Genomic DNA, 17011 nt, shown 5'->3' with positions numbered 1-17011 from the left:
AATTTATCATTCCCAAACTCCGAATAAGCATGCTTTAGCCAATGATGAATTGATGGTTGTTGAATTTCATTCTCCTCATCATCATCCGCTTCATTGCTTACCTTGTCGATAATACTCAACAACTCTGATGCGTTTTCTGCTGCTTCTTGCAAGGCTTGATGGAGTTGCTGGGAAGCTTTTTCCTGATCCTCTTTGTCTTTGGCCAACACAAAGTTGCGTAGTTGTATTTCGATGTTGTCTTCGGCTTTGAGTGCAAAGTCTCTGATTTCGATTTCCAAATCCTTGATTGCAGCAGCACCCCTGGATTCCTTTAGAAAGGCTTGCAAAGAAGAAATCATTCGCAAGAAAGAATGGATTATTGGTTCTTGATGATGAAGAAGAGGGACCCTTGGGAAGGGTTGTAGAAACTCAAGCTGAATTGTTGACTTGAGAGAAGATAAAGCAACACAAGCCATCTTCTCCCTCACTCAATATTTTTCTGTTCGTTTGTATGAGAAATGTGAATGATATGCTACTAGCCTAGCTAAGAGGATTGTGATATAACATTCCTTTTCCCTCAATTTTGCGGATATTAGCCTAGGGCATCTTCAATAGTCAATGGTGAAGTTTTTATTTTAATTTTTTTTAGGTCCAAACATCCACCTCTATATTCACTATCTCAATCAATTTCAAAAAAAAAAAATTCTCTCAATTAATTTTAAATTTTTTTTATGACCTCTCACCGTTTTACTTCATTATATTTTAATTATTTCTTTATTTATTATCATTATAAATAACTATAATTACAATTATTATTTTTATTATATTTAAATTTAACATATCAAAATTAAAATAAATTTATTTAATTATAAAATTCATAACAAAATTAAATTTAACAATGTTTCACCAAATTTAAAAAAAAAAAAAAAAAAAGAATTGTAACCGCCAAAATTTAACAAAATTGTTTTTTGTAAATGTTTAAAAAAAATCTGCCAAAATTTAACAATTTTTTTTAAATTGTAAAAACCATAGTATGTTACTAAATTTGGAATTATCACCAAAGACAAGGACCTCTGGTGGAATAAACCCTTTTAATAAAATTATGTCTCAACCTGTGATATCATATTCATATGATGAACCAACGATCATTAATTCATTATTACATGAATCATGGTCAACACAACTGTGTGGACCATAAATAAAATGTACATTTTTAATATGCTAAAAAGTATATTATTTTAATAGTGAAAGTACATTATTTTATATATAATATCAAATAATGTATATTTAATATACAAATAATGTACTTTTAGTATATTAAAAATGTACTTTATATTCGTGATTCACACAGCTAGTGGACCATGATCCACACAATAATTTGCCATAAACCATTGTAGTCAATACAAAAATATTAAATTTTCTATTTTCAACTAGGAAAGATGCGTTGTTGGCAAGAAGTAAGACAATCTAACAACTCTAAATTTTATTTGTTTATTCATTTAAATATTTCCATTAATATGGAGCGCAACATTAAATTATTCTCTATTCTCTCTCTCTCTTTCTATGTCTATGTTTTAGTTGTTTACATGTCAATTCTTATCAAAAGGAATCTAGCTATTACTATTTGCATATCACTCTGCGTCATTTATACTAATATTTAGTCTCATTTTACCTATCTTATTTCTTTTTTTAGTGTGTCTTAAAATAGTGTCATCATTTCAAAATTGAACATAATTATAATTCTACATTTTCTAATTTATCTTTTTTACTTTTTCAAATTTCTAGACAATTAATGAGATAAGAACATCTTTAATAGTATTGACTTTTTTCTTTTAATGGTTCTGAGGCGCCAACTAAGAGAAAGAGGAAAGAAAGAGAAGAAAAACAAAAAACAAAAAAAAACAAAAAATAAAAAACAAAAAACAAAAGCAGTGAAATGTCAGGCAAAAGAGAAATTAAAAAATGTTGATTTACGCACCAGAGGCACATGCAGTACACATGCCCTCTGGGCGCGCATAAGAGCATCCACACTAGTAGTTATTTAAGAGTTATTTCTACATGAATTCTCTCCACTTAAAGTTAATAGCTGATGTGAGGAGGAGTTATTTCAAAAATATTTCTTATGCAAAGTATGGTATATTTGTGGTCCCAATAAGTAAGAGAAATAATTAAAATATAGTGAGTTAAATGGTGGGTGCATAAAAAACTGAGAAATAACTCAAAATTGACGTGGAGAAGAGTTTTTTGTAATTGAATAAGATGATAGAGGATGAGGTGGATGCTGGGACCCACAAATAACTGAAAAATAACCTCAACTGATAAGGATGCTCTAAGGCGCAGAAAAAGGGAATCTTTTTCCCTTTTCTCTCTCATCCCGAGTCTAACAAAAAAATCATTTTTCCTACAAATTCAATTTCTTATTTTTCCGAATTGTGGATTTTATTTAGTTTTTATCATACCATGTAAGAAAGAGAGCGAGAGGGAGAAGGAGAGAGGAAAGCAAAGAAAAAAAAATTGACAATCAGATGGGAAAAAAATTAAAAGCCAACGCTATTTACGTGCCAATTAGTCGCAGCAGGTGTGCAAAACGTGCACCTGCCAGATTACTTTAAAAATCTTAATTGTCAACTAGGAGCCCACAAAAATACTTGCATTGCAGGAATAAAAACTTCAAAAAAATCACCCCTCACTTTAGTCCAAAAATCATATGTTTTTTCTTTCTCTAAATTTGAATAAAAATCACTAATGTGGTTGCTCTTAACATTGGTTTTATTATATTAAAAATTGTGTAAAAAAACAAATGTGACAAGCAAATAAGAACGGAGGATATACATTCTTATTATATATATATCCATGATTCTGCAGCAGCTCTTCTTGGAACAACGTGGCAGAAGCAACAATGAGAAGGTTACACATCTGAAAAGTCACAAGTATAATCAGTCCAGTCCAGTCCTGGTGTAAAAACATAAAAAGAAACAAAGGAAAAAACAACCAATAATCAACAGGGAATTGAAGTATAATATTTAAAAGAGTAAATTTCAATTTTGGTCCGCTAACTATAGGGGTCCTGTTAATTACAGTCCACGACTTTCAAAAGTATTAATTTAGTACCTTGACTATGCAATTTTTATCAATTTTAGTCATTCCGACCAAATTGAAGTATAATATTTAAAATTAGTAAACCAATAAAGGGCTGGGCTAGACCTTACATTTTCTTCTTCTACTTTCATATATATATATATATATATATTTGTCTGAAAAGAGATTGCATACTTGAAAGTGGACATATAGAAGAATATCGTGAATGTAATTGGGAAAATTTTAATTTCCTGAATTCACCAACTGTACTGAAACACACATTGCCCTGCCCTGCTCAACAGATTGGAAAAGGCAACTAAGATTAACAATACATACAACTTGTAACTGAATTCAAAAAAATCTAATTTTTGAACTGAAGATCAGATCAGTTAATGAAGTTGTGAAAACAACCATGCCTTGTCATTAAGCATCTTATCCAAATTGAAGGTGCAATTGGTCAAACAAAAAAACAAAAACGTTTTTCACAACATTATGACAATGGTTGAACAGGGAAACCAGTGCAGGATCCTTCACTAACCACGAAACCCAATTAATTTGCAGATAAGTATCACTGTACATACCAGTTTTCTCATTGCAGTTAATTCACTATGAGCCTGACCAAGTTGTCTTTTACAGACACTCTTTCTCTGAAAACATCATGCAAAAATGGACAAAATGAAATGAGATTAGAAAAATAGAGTAAAAGATTTTGAAAAAAAAGTCGGAATAGAAAAAAAAAATAAAAAAATTAAGAATGAATCAGGCTGTAGCTTCTAACCTCATCTCATGTTTCTCTTCTCAAATCTGCTTGGCCTGCCAAGCCACTTATGTGCTTGTGCCTCAACAGATTTCTCCATCTCTTATTCTTTAATTTGTGGATATGTACGACTTGAATTTAACAACATCATTATATTAAGGCTCCTGGATTTTGATCTATGAAAAAATTGAGGTTTCAAATGAAATTAAGTAGAAACAGCTTTTGCAAAGAAGTTCAACATCTAATAATTAATAAAACAGAAAAGATTAGCAATGAATTATCTGAGTCATAGCTTCTAACCTCAAAATTAGCTTTTTCAAATTTTCCAACCCCAACATCTTCATCACACTCTACTATGTTCCCTGATTCATCATATTCAGGCTCCTGGATTTTGATCTATGAAAAAGTAATGCAAAATAGAGAAAACAAATGAGATTACAAAATTAATTAAATAGTAACATATTTTGCATCTAATATAAAAGAATACACAAGGCAGAGCTTCTAACCTTAAAATTTGATTTTCCAAAATTTTTCTTTAGCTTCTCTTGAATATCCTTGGCAGAAGCGACAATGGAAGGGCAGCTGCACCTATCCAACTCAATTGACTTCAAGTAGAAAATTTCTCCAAAACTGCTAGGAATCTCTTCCAAATAATGAAGACATCTTAGAACTAGACGCTCAAGATATGGGAAAGAATATTTGTAAGCCTCCAACCTCTTGAGTTTTTTTATCTTTAAGGAGCAAGAACTTTAATCTAAAAAATCCTCCTTCAGCTACTCTCTACACTTCTTCATGGAAAGCATTTTCCAGCTTGAGCACCTCAAGACATTTCAATGTGCCAATTACAATTAAATCCCGCCTAGTGATCGTTTTAAGGCTCGACTGGTGGCGAAAGGCTATACTCAGATTTTTGGTTTGGATTATACTGATACTTTTTTCCCGGTTGCTAAAATTGCTTCAGTTCGATTACTTTTGTCTTTGGCAGCCATTCATCATTGGGACTTACACCAGCTGGATATCAAGAATGCCTTTCTTCATGGTGATCTTCACGAGGAGGTTTATATGGAGCAACCACCTGGGTTTGTTGCTCAGGGTGAGTCTAGTCTGGTATGTAAACTTCGCCGTTCTTTATACGGTTTAAAGCAATCTCCACGAGCTTGGTTTGGAAGGTTTAGTTCTGTGGTGTGTGAGTTTGGTATGACTAGAAGTGCGGTTGATCATTCTGTTTTCTATCGTCATTCTAATGAGAAATGCATATACCTTGTAGTATATGTGGATGACATTGTTATTACAAGGAGTGATCAAGAGGGCATATTTCAGTTGAAGGAGTATCTCTTTAGTCGGTTCCAGAGTAAGGATTTGGGCAAGCTGAAATACTTTCTTGGAATTGAAGTGGCTCAATCTAGCAGTGGTGTTGTTATTTCTCAAAGAAAGTATGCCTTGGATATTTTAGAAGAAACTGGCATGTTGGATAGTAAACCGGTTGATAATCCAATGGATCCGAATGTTAAACTCCTACCAGGACAGGGGGAGCCATTGCCTGACCGAGAACGATATAGGAGATTAATTGGAAAACTGAATTATCTCACGATCACACGACCGGATATCTCTTTCGCAGTTAGTGTGTTGAGTCAGTTTCTTGAGACACCTTGTGATTCTCATTGGGATGATGTTGTTCGTGTTCTAAGGTATATCAAGAGAGCACCAGGACAAGGCTTATTATATGAAGATAGAGGACATTCACAAGCTGTTGGGTATTGTGATGCAGATTGGGCTGGTTGTCCATTTGACAGACGCTCTACTTCAGGTTATTGTATTCTCATTGGAGGTAATCTCATATCTTGGAAAAGTAAGAAGCAGTATGTGGTTGCTAGGTCCAGTGCTGAAGCGGAATATCGAGCCATGGCGCTTGCCACGTGTGAGCTCATGTGGCTTAAACACCTACTACAAGAATTGCAATGTGGCAATGTTGCCCAAATGACGTTGATATGTGACAACTAAGCAGCTCTACACATCGCGTCAAATCCTGTTTATCATGAAAGGACTAAACACATTGAGGTTAACTGTCACTTCATCAGAGAGAAGATTGTGTCAGGGTGCATTAAAACTAGCTTTGTCAATTCTGCAGATCGGTTAGCTGATATCTTGACAAAATCCCTTAGAGCTCCTAGAGTTGAATATATTTGTAACAAGCTTGGAGCTTATGATCTATACTCTCCAGCTTGAGGGGGAGTGTTGAAACCCTAGGCCCGTTACAGTGGGTCCTTTAGGTTATAGCTAGTTTTTCCTATATAAATTATAGTAATCTGTACAGTTCTATTTTTGTGAAATAGATGAAACCCTTCACACTTTCACACCACCAAAAACAAGGGACCTCCGATGGAATTAACTCCTATTTTTAACATATTGTGGTCACACATTATAATCTTATCTCATATTCTCATTCCCAATATAACAATAATATATCCCATAATCCCATCTCTGGCATGCATTATTGACCCGCCTGCTATGCGCTCCAAAACTTATTTGGTTTGGAATTAATGCTTAGTCCAAGTCGCCATATATCAAGCTTTGTCACCAACTCTAATTTCAATTTTATTCTTATTGTATATATAATAATATAACAAAATATATAAATAACTACTTTTCTTTTTTAAGAAAAACGGAAGGGGTACCCTAGCTAGCTATTAAATACTCCGTACATTGAATTCTCAAGACCAGATTGGAGCCAAATTCTCAAGAAGAACTCCCCGCAACAGAATTAGGGAAAATGTTTCTAGCTAGTGTTCTTGGGTGTCCCCTCGTCTTGATAAAATTTAAAAAAAAAAAAAAAAAAATTACTCCGTACATTGAATCTTGAAAAATGGGTAGTGTCACATAACTCACATTACAAAAGGTGTACTTCATGCTTCATATTATGCATTTTGACATTTTTGTCCTTACATTGTTCATGTAGGAACCGTTGGTAGAAAACAAATAATAATCAAATAAAAATTGACTATTATTTTCTGGAAAGAAGGGAAGAAAATTTTGAAGAAAATTGGCTAGTGTTTGGTGTTGGGTTTTTGCAAGAGTCAAGTGTGCACTCTTTCCTTAAAACCTTATTTGCCACCTCCCGTAGATGCTAGGAGCGTTGTGGCCTAGGCTTCCCAGGATAAAACTTGCTATGATCCAATGTTTGAGCATTCAAACAAAGGATCCGGCGAGCAAGACAATGGCTATGAACACAGTATAGCTAAAGAAAGAGTAGAAGCAGAGATTCTTGAAGCTGGAAAAATAAATTTTCGTGCTGTGTAAAGCTGTGTGTAAACTCTACTGCCTCTATGGCAATTAAAAATGACATTAAAGCTGCCTTCCAACAACTATAACAGCAGGCCACTACCTGGGAAAATGATAGCATAACTGGGAAAATGATAGCATAACTTAGCCCGCAAGGCCAGCCAATTTCCGGACGACATTCGTGCCCCCAGGTGCCGGCGCACACGAGCTCGGGCTTGAATCAAGCCTTTTTTTTTTTCCAATCTCTGCTAGTTGGAATTTGATTTGCACCCCCCCCCCCCCCCCTCGCGCGAGAGAGCCTCTATGCTATACAATTCTACAAGCTTCAAAAGAGCTCTTGTATATAAGGGGGGAAAATCTTCATTCCAAAGCAATGTGGGACAAAAAGCTCACTTTTTTCCCTTCATTTTCCAACTCAAATGGGTCTACTTTGAGAATCAATATCTCATTCACCCATTATCCGTTTTGAGCGTACAATATATCGATCTCTTCGTCTCACTACGAAGAATCCGAATCCACTTTGACCCGACCCAAATCGGAAGTGGACCCCACTGATAATTGTACCACAAAATAGCCACTTAACATGCCATTTTATGCCATTTTAAGCTATTTTTTCCAACAGTTCATTCATTTTATGCTCATGTTTTAATGTAATATATATTAAATTGAAAATTTAAAATTATTTGTTGGCTTGTCGCCAATGACCTTCTATTTTGAAAAGGTAAGAATGATATATCAAACCACAAGATATTTGTTAACCATTATACTTAGGGAAATACGTAAAATAAGCCCTCAAACTTTACCCAAAAGTTTAATTAAGTCGTCCAACATTAAAAAAAGTTCAATTAAACACTCAAACTTGTTAAAATAGATTAAATAAACCATGTTTACCGGTAACCTATAGGTTACCGGTTATTCACCGCCCAGAAAGCTACCACCTTCACTGGAAAGACCACCGCCAGTCGTTCTTCTCCATTGCCGGTCATTCTTCCTCATTACCGGTCGTTGAGCACCACGTGGACTAGAAGCTCCGAATCCTTTCCGATCTCCCTCTCATGCTTTTGATAGAGACATGGAACATAGCTCTGGATACGGTGTTCCCTTGCATGATGCTTTAATGAAATCCGTCGTTTTCTTCCTGGCTATATCCCTCGTCGCCGACACCGAACGTGAGGCGGCTGTTAAGACCAGTACGGTCGTCTTCTCCAATGGAGAAGACTGTTGAATTTGGAAGATGGAATGGCCTGGCGGATGGAGAATAATACCACCCGCCAGTTAGGCGGAAGCAATATGAAGAATCAAGACTAGGAAATGAATATAAAACTAAAATTATATTGGTATTCTCTCTGTTTCTAATACAGAAATACAGTACATATATATACACAAATACATAACTGTAAGTAACTACCCGTAACTACCTATAACTGACACCTATTCATAAACAGACACAACCCTATAGATAAACCTAACTCTTTAGTTTTCAACACTCCCCCTCAAGCTGGAACATCTAGAAGTTCCAAGCTTGGATTAAAACATACACTCTACATTACAAATGAAGATTAAAAGCAGCTAGAGAATAACAGTGTTGGATGGCTTCGGAGGAACAGTGCTATAAACAACCCTTGGGAATGAAGGCACCAGGGCAAAGCTTGTCACAAACAACCTTGGGAATGAAGTCACCAAGGGCGAAGATTAACACGAACACCCTCACAGCAACATAAGCATTCTAGGATTTGCCAATCAACAATCTCCATCAAGAACGGCAGAGCAACCAAATCATGAGTAGCAAAGGGGATGTAGTAGAGCCCATAGATTGTTGTATGAATACCAAGAAAACCACATGATTGTTGTTTATACCTCTTATACGATAAGTGGATAACAAAAGAAGCTTCCGGAAATAAACAACGTGCCAAACATGAAAACCCTAGGGACTAAGTATGGTATACCGAATATAAAGAAACAAACACGGTTATACCAAAAACACCCCGGAAAGAGGTTTGGCAACAAACCCAAAAAGCCTTCAAACTTTCACCAAAAAGTCCAAGGGCAAAACAACAATCTGGAATTTTCACCGGAGAATACATCACAAGGAAAAATACACCACAGCCAAATCTACGCAGATGGGGTTGCGGGGTACGGACGGAGGTTTCTGGAGAATTTCGTCGGAAAATCACGCCGGAGGTGGGCTCACGCACCAGCGTGTGAGGGAAGGTCGCCAGCGCGATTCCGAGAGTGACTGTGGTTGTAGATTTTGAAGCAAACCACCATAGATACGTCGGAATTCAAGAGGCAGTCTCAGGGCTACTGTTTATGCCGAAAAATGTAAGGAAAATGCCCTAGGAAAGTGACTCTGATACCATGTTGAATTTGGAAGATGGAATGGCCTGGCGGGTGGAGAATAATACCACCCGCCAGTTAGGCGGAAGCAATATGAAGAATCAAGACTAGGAAATGAATATAAAACTGAAATTATATTGGTATTCTCTCTGTTTCTAATACAGAAACACAGTACATATATATACACAAATACATAACTGTAAGTAACTACCCGTAACTACCTATAACTGACACCTATTCATAAACAGACACAACCCTATAGATAAACCTAACTCTTTAGTTTTCAACAAAGACGACCAATCTGGTCCAACCGAGAAGACGAGTAGAACGCCGGTAGCAGGAAGAAATCCGGTCCAACCGAGAAGACGAGTAGAACGCCAGTAGCAGGAAGAAATCCGCTCTAACCGAGAAGACGAGTAGAACGCCAGTAGCAGGAAGAAATCCAGTCCAACCGAGAAGATGAGTAGAACGCCAGTAGCAGGAAGTTCATCGATCACCGAAATGTTGGACGGAAAATTAATGACTGATTGCTTCAGGTGAACAACCGGTCATTTGGGTTTAAATGTAAATGTATCAAAATGACTAATTTGAGTGTTTAATTACACTTTTAGGTAAAGTTTGTGACCTTGAGGCTCGAACCCACAACCTTCCACATAACGGAGCAATTTGGTGCCAGTAGACCACAAGGTCCTTGGGCACTTATTAATTACTACATTTGGTATTTATGCTTAGATTGTTAAGATATGTTTACATGTAATTTAGCCACACATGAACACAGGATGATAACTAAAGTTGTCACCTTAGGGTTGTGTTTGGGAACTCCACGAATATAATCTCAGATTCTTGGAATTCTTTCCAAATCTTTGATTGCATCAGCAGCAGAAGCGCCACTGGATTCCTGAAGAAAGGCCTGCAAACAAAGAAAGATTGGAATGCTGAATTGTTGAGATGAGAGAAGCTAAAGCAACACAAGCCAAAGATGTTGAGATTGACAAAAATATATAACATTGTTTCCCAAAATGTGTTCATTTAATCAAGAGAAAATTACACTTTTGATCCTGTGACTATTAGGGTCTTGTTAATTTGAGTACTTGACTTTAAAAACTAACAGTTTAGTCCCGTAACTATGCAAATTTTAACACAAGTCAAATGTTGCCGGAAAAATGTAAACCTTTTAAAACTATTTAGTTATTGAGGTAAAATGGTCATTATATGCTCTTCTAGTCTTCTTCTCCCTGCTCTTCCCTTCTTCTTCGTTCTTCTTCCTTCTCCGCCATTCTTCTTCTTCCTTCTTGCAGCGACGGCCAGAAGTAGAATTCAACCCAAACAGAGACTGTGAGTTTCCATTCTTCTTCCTTCAACCAAACGGAGACTTCCAGAGACACCAAAAATACCTCTGCCGGAAAAGAATATCGAGCTGAAAGTCATCCAGAGCCTCTCTGGCTGGGGCATTAACCGGCGGAACAACGCTATTGATTCCAGACAGCAGGTGCAAATTCATAGCGGGTGGGTCGATCTGGATTTGATTTTCCGACGGTGGCTTCAATCGCGCCGGTTGATGAACACACATCCATAGGCATAGCCATGCCCAAATCCGTGAATTCAGTCGACCCATGTGGGAAATTCCGGCAAATCAACCGAGCACAAAGAAAAATTTCGGCAAAGAGCCAACTGAACATCCCGGCGTGTGAAAAATCTCGGTCCGCCATTGTCGACGTGATGATCTTGATTGCAGTTCTCGGTGCCGTTGGAAACATATAAACATTGCAGTTGTCGGCGACGTGATGATCTTGATCTTGATTGCGTGATGATCCCAGTTACCATATAAACATTAGAGGACAAACATTGTTTTTTTCATTTTGAGATTAAAAGCATAATTTTGGGGTATTGCATTTCGCCGAAGTCTTCTAGCCATCACAAATAACTTTCCTTTTTTTTTTTTTAACCTTGAAATGACCATTTTGCCCCTATGACTAAATAATTTTAAAAAGTTTATGTTTTTTCCGGCAACATTTGACCAGCAATTTGGTCGGAAGAACCAAATGTGTTAAAAATTACATAGTTATGGAACTAAACTGTTAGTTTTTAAAGTCAAGTACTGAAATTAACAAGACCCCAATAGTCACAAGACCAAAAGTGTAATTTTCTCTTTAATCAATGAATGGATGTCCCATACTCCCATCCAATATAATAAATACACAAGTACATTTACAGACCTTCTGGATACAAAGAATTAATCAGAAATATATGAAAACAGCACCAAGAGAAGATACCACCTTTACCAACCTATAAATAAAAGTAAAAAAAAGGTATATAGAGTCAAGTTTACTTAATCAGAGGATGGTAGTGAATCCATGCAAAGATGGATTAGTTTTCTTTGGTATTGCCCATAATATTCAACAACCGCAATCGCGTCTACATTTTCAGGACTCACTCCGGGCAAGTTAACCAACTTATCCTTCACTACGCTACAGCTTCGTCATCCAAATCCAAACTCGGCAAGAGTTCAGCATGTATTTCACGGCAAGCAAGAATAAACAAGAGCGCTCGCTGCCAATGCCTCTTGAAATGCGCCAGCTGCAACATACAGGATGAGTGCCCTGCAAACCATCACGATAGATTAAGGAAAAGCATTTAGACGAGCTGAGGAGGAAGCATCCAAAACTATTAGAAAATAGAATATCACTGAAAATATTGTACCTCCAAATGTTATGTTCAGCACGTAGCACATGCTCAGCCCACCGTTGCAAAACCCTTCAGGATAAAGCACAGAAAAGTAAGAAAACTCCAAACACAGTTGCAATTAATACTATGAATACAGACATTTGACTTTCAAATCTCTAGTGAGTGCAAGTCAAACAACTGCATACAACTTAACTTTCCAACAAGAAAGGTTCCATGGATTTTTTTGACAGCTATATGACACAATCATACACTAGATGAGAAGACTCAAACATGGCATGTATTATCCGGTTAGATGAAATACAATGATTAGTGAACCAATACCACAGCATGTTCTTGTTCACAAACAAATCTGTGAAGGAATGAGAAATACCGGAATATCATTATCAATTTATTGTCTTAGAAATCCCAGCAACAGAAACTTTGAGACCACGCCGCCTTACTTCCTGAAATAATGAAAGAGAACTATTCTAATAATGACTTACACGTGACAAATACTCAAACTTTCACTTTACATAAAACAAAAACCATAGCTAGTTGGTCATGCATGTATCCACATTAAACTCACAAATTATATGGCATTCAGTGACAAAGTTATTGTTATGCTACCAATATAGGCACTAGGCAATTTTGACCACTGACAATCCAATGGAAATGGTTATAGTCCAATATAAAAAATAATAGCATCAGATAGAAATAAGAATCAAGATAAAGCTGATAGACATCATGCAAAGATGCAGAGGTTATTGGGGATTGAATTGGTTAGTTTTCTCAATAATATAATGGCAATGGATCAACTTCATCTAAGGAAAATATGTTTCAAAGAAATACAAATGCTTGTAAGTTTTGATATGTAAGCCACCACTTTAACATGAAAATATAATATTCAGTAAAATGGTTGAAAAGCTAAGATAAAACTCCTTTACGATAAGAAATGGGTATTTCATTCTAAGGTAAGCATTTTAAATTCATAGATAGAGGCATTAGGTAATCCTCCCACCTTAAATAAAAATACCTCATAGCTAGATAGCAGTTGCTCCTTTTTGGGTTCCATCCCCTCCAATTATATAGACCTGAACCAATACAACCAATTAGACACAATTGAAGCTTGATGAAAGGATCGGAATAGCGCATATGGACATTATGATGTGTGCATACTAAGCATGTGCACACAACACATGCTTAATATGCAGACATCATAATGCCATATGCACGCGCGCTTTTAATCCCCAATTAATCTCATCGATAGATCTATTTTTTTAATGCACCAGATTGGTTCTCATGGACTCATGGGAGGTTGGTTCCCATGTGAACATCAGCCTATATAGTATATATATATATATATATATACACATACATACCAGTTTTCTCATTTCATGTTGCTCTTCGTTCTCAAATCTGCTTGGCCCTGAACAGATTTCTCCATCTTTTATTCTTTAATTTGTGGATGTATGACTTGAATTTGTCAACACCTGCCATGTGCCCTACTGATAATTCATCATATTCACCCTCCTGGATTTTGATCCATGAAAACATGAGGTTACAAAAATATTAAATAGTAACACATTCTGCAAATAAGTTCGATCTGAGTCATATCTTCTAACCTCAATTTTTTCTTTTTCAAATTTTCCAACCCCAACATCGTCTTCATCACACCCTACTATGTGCTCCTGGATTTTGATCTATGAAAAAGTAATGCAAATTAAAATACAGAAAATAATAAAATAGTAACAGATTTTGCATCTAGTCTAGTAGTATACAAAAGAATAAATAGCCAGAGCTTCCTTCTAACCTCAAAATTTGCTTGTCCAAAATTTGTCTTTAGCTTCTCTTCAATATCCTTGGCAGAAGCAACAATGGAAGGGCGGCTACACATATCCAACTCGATTGACTTCAAGCAGAAAATTTCGCCAAAACTGCTTGGAATCTCTTCCAAATAATGACAACATCTTAGAACTAGGTGCTCAAGACATGGGAAACCATCTCTGTAAGCTTCCAACCTCTTGAGTTTTTTATCTTTAAGGAGCAACAACTTTAATCCATAAAATCCTCCTTTATCTACTCTCCACACTTCTTTATGGAAAGCATTTTCCAGCTTCAGCACCTCAAGACGTTCCAATGAGCCAATTATTGTTAAATCCCATCCAGAAAGATTAGTCCCACTCAAACTCAATTTCTTCAGTTGTGAAGGAAACATACACCGTTCAGGAAATGTTACAATGCAGCCAACAGAAACTGAAATCATTAGACTCTCAAGTCGTCCTAAATAGCCCAAGTTATCCAAAATGATGTGTTTGCTGGAAAATCCACCAATGTGACTGGGCTCTAAGTCTTCTTTACAGAATATTTTTAGTTTTTTTATGTTGGGAAAATTGGAATACACTTCCTTTCTGCAATGAGTTGGACCTACCCAAGATAATGTTTGCAAATTATCTTTTACCACACTGGGAGGATCAACCGTATACAAAGCACCAAGTTCAAGATGCCTTAATTGTGGTGACTCCCAAATTGTTAATGGCAAATGGAGAGTAGGTATTCCAAGTTGTGATTCAATGTCACTTCGGCAAACAACAAGAGTCTGCAAATTCAGATTAGTTGACACTACACTGTTGAGACCTTCAAACCATTGTGTTATAGATAAATATCTCAGAAAAAGCAAATCCCCTAAATGCATTGGCACTCTTTGGAGGAATGGAGATGGAACGAATGCCAAAACTCTTAACAGCTTGAACGGTACCAAAATTTCAGAATTGTCTTGAAAGAAGAAAACGGAGCGAGGTTTGTTTAATTTAAACAACACATAATAGTCAAAACTATGTTTGCATAAACTTAACCAACGGCATGAATTTGCAAATGCATTATTTAATGACCACCTTGGGAGTTGCCTAGTATTTACTGCACATAAAATTCCGTCTTTTTGAGCCTCTCTGAAACAGATGTTATGCATGACACTGTGCACCCTACAAGTCTTAATTTTGCCATCAAAAGTCTGTTTGCTTATTAACACAAGATTTCTATCAATGAGGTCCTTTAAGTAACAATAAGCAATTCCTTCTAACTCCTTATTCCATGATGGCTTCACAAATCCTTCTGCAACCCATAACCTAAGAAGCGTTTTGACTTTGATTTCACTACGCTTCGGAAAGATTCCAAGATATAAAAAGCAAACTTTCAAATATTCTGGCAACTGATTGTAAATGGGTGTGAGTGCACTATAATCTAGAATTCCCAACAACTCAATTTCTTTTTCAATCTTTTTCAATTCATGTTTTATGTTGTCTTTGCATTCCGATAAACGCTCTGCAACTATAACAATTGCCTGTGGCAGTCCATCACATTTATCCACAACATTGGACAAATGACTCCTAAAGCTTTCAAATCTTGGTGCCCTATACTTTTCAAGAGGAAACATATTGCAGAATAGATCCCAACTTTCATTTGGAGCTAGTAAACTCATAACATGATGATTACCTTTGGATGGGCAAGCATAATGAGCTACTTCATACAACCAGGTGGTCAGCAATATGCGATTTCCTTGATAATAACTAGGAAAACAAGATTTGATATATTTCCAATGCTGAGCGCTCCATATGTCATCTAAAACAATTAGATACCTCCTGCCTTTCAAGCATTCCTGCACCATCTCACATAGAGTTCTTCCATCTTTAAATTCATGTTGCTCAACTACTTGTGTAATTGACTGAAGGAGGTCTCTTTGGATTTGGATCTCATTGCATTTTTTAGGCATAGTAAACCAGATTTTTACCTCGAAATGCAGTGAAACTAATTGATCTTCAAAAATCCTTCGAGCCAAAGTAGTCTTTCCTATGCCGGGCATCCCAATAATTGGGATTACATCTATACCACCAAAGCTACTGAAGAGTCGATCCATTATTGCAGTAACATCATTTTGACGTCCCACCATTATTGTGTCCTCAGAGCATCTCAAGGATGACCCCTTAACATTCACATTCACAGACTGGGATGCATTATTATGTTTTAACCAAGGAATATGAATAGGTGGGTGTTGAGTTTGATTGGTATCATCATCATCAGCTTCCAATTCTTTGGCTGTGTTGTTGATACTGTTCAACAACTCTGCTGTGTTGTCTGCTACTTCTTGCAAGGTTTGGAGGAGTTTGTTGGAATGGCGAAGATGATTTGATTGGTTAGTGATGTCCTGCTTTGCATTGAATGCAAAGTCTCTGATTTTGGTAGCCAAATCTTTGACTGCAGCAGCATGAAAATTGGATATCTCTAGAAATTCTCGTAAAGAAGAAAGGTTTTCTATGAGAGATTCGATGAGTGTGGCTGGAACAAGATCCGCCCTTATTTTCCCCGAGGCCGCAAAGTCAACCCGAATCTCCCCTATGAGAGAAGTTAAAGCCTCGCAAGTCATCTTTCTCTCTGTTTCTCCCTTTTTTACTGGAATGGTAATGTTCACCAACTGTGCTGCGTTTTGTGCTGCTTCTTGCAAGGTTCGAGAGAGTTGTTGGGAAGCTTCTTCTTGATTATTGTGTTTGGACAGTAGAAGAAGAAAGTTGCTTATTTGTGTTTCAATGTTGTCTTCCGCCTCAAGTGCAAAGTCTCTGATTTTGATTTCCAAATCTCTGGGTGCACTGCGGAAATTGTATATCTCTAGAAATTCTCGCAAAAAACAAAGGAAATCGAATAAAGGTAAGACATATTGGTGATCATCATCATGAAGAGACACCCTTGGGATGGGTTGCAGAAACTGAAGCTCAAGTGTTGCCATCAAAGAAGTTAAAGCAACATATGCCATTTCTCTTTCTCTCTCTCGTGATTGCTTGTATGAGAAATTGAAATTGAAATTGCAATTGCAACTTTAGGGTTTAGGGTAGAAGAGAAGCAGTTGAAGATGGTTGTGATAATGGTGAA

At 36.6% G+C, this 17011-nt stretch overlaps 1 protein-coding gene across 8 annotated transcripts in view; it reads right to left on the bottom strand.

Moving 5' to 3' along the window:
- Window positions 1-17011, bottom strand: part of LOC109184028 (putative late blight resistance protein homolog R1A-10) — a 23513-nt gene extending 6502 nt beyond the window's left edge. For 4 of the 8 annotated variants that reach the window (XR_002054688.1, XM_019334066.1, XM_019334064.1 and 1 more), the window contains exons 1-3: window positions 13905-17011; window positions 4145-4210; window positions 3638-3704 (exon numbers count right to left, since the gene is read on the bottom strand). Coding sequence is in view for 3 of the 8 variants with exons in the window: in XM_019334066.1 (XP_019189611.1) it covers window positions 3638-3704; window positions 4145-4210; window positions 13905-16895 (3124 nt within the window). In the remaining 5 variants the exon portion in view is untranslated. Of the gene's footprint in view, window positions 1-3637; window positions 3705-3972; window positions 3991-4114; window positions 4211-4320; window positions 4672-10126; window positions 10140-10229; window positions 10341-12485; window positions 12559-13127; window positions 13186-13473; window positions 13625-13716; window positions 13795-13904 lie in introns of those variants that run through there. The other 4 variants (XR_002054689.1, XR_002054690.1, XR_002054691.1 and 1 more) reach the window with 4 other exon arrangements.

The sequence above is a fragment of the Ipomoea nil genome, unplaced genomic scaffold (genome assembly GCF_001879475.1).
Source record: "Ipomoea nil cultivar Tokyo-kokei standard unplaced genomic scaffold, Asagao_1.1 scaffold1237, whole genome shotgun sequence".
NCBI classification, from domain to species: Eukaryota; Viridiplantae; Streptophyta; class Magnoliopsida; order Solanales; family Convolvulaceae; genus Ipomoea; species Ipomoea nil.
This window is presented reverse-complemented; position numbering and strand designations above follow the sequence as displayed.